This window comes from Eimeria mitis, genomic scaffold (assembly GCF_000499745.2).
Source record: "Eimeria mitis Houghton genomic scaffold, Emh_scaff339, whole genome shotgun sequence".
Classification (NCBI taxonomy): domain Eukaryota; phylum Apicomplexa; class Conoidasida; order Eucoccidiorida; family Eimeriidae; genus Eimeria; species Eimeria mitis.
Genome location: NW_013571730.1, coordinates 22,127 through 22,535, shown reverse-complemented (window position 1 = coordinate 22,535; position 409 = coordinate 22,127). Strand labels below are relative to the sequence as shown.

The following is a 409-nucleotide window of genomic DNA, read 5'->3' as shown; positions in this document are numbered from 1 at the left end:
TTCCTCAATATACACTGCAACAAACCCCCAAACCCTAAACCCTAAACCCTAAACCCTAAACCCTAAACCCCAGACCCTAGAAACTGATCGTCAGGGTATGGGGACTTTCTCTGGCGTCTCTAAGCTTTGGTGTTTCTGGTTGAGGGTTTAGGGTTTGGGTGTTCTGCTTGAGGGTTTAGGGTTTAGGGTTTCTGATAGGGTGTTTAGGGTTTAGGTTTTTTGAGGGTTTAGGGTTTAGGGTTTAGGGTTTGTGTCTTAGGGTTTTACAGTTCGGCGCTGGGGGGAGGAGACAGATCTCTTCGTACTGAGGCACAGCAGCAGCAGCAGCACCACCCCCCGCACCCCCAGCAGCAGCAGCAGCAGCAGCAGCAGCTGCTGCTGCTGCTGCTGCTGCTGCTTCCTGCGGGGG

At 53.1% G+C, this 409-nt stretch overlaps 1 protein-coding gene across 1 annotated transcript in view; it reads right to left on the bottom strand.

Moving 5' to 3' along the window:
• Positions 1 to 409, bottom strand: part of EMH_0008610 (uncharacterized protein) — a gene marked incomplete at both ends in the record, with an annotated part of 7,493 nt that overhangs the window by 553 nt on the left and 6,531 nt on the right. The window contains one exon of the mRNA XM_013498386.1: positions 268 to 400. Within this exon, the coding sequence (XP_013353840.1) occupies positions 268 to 400 (133 nt within the window). The remainder of the gene's footprint in view (positions 1 to 267; positions 401 to 409) is intronic.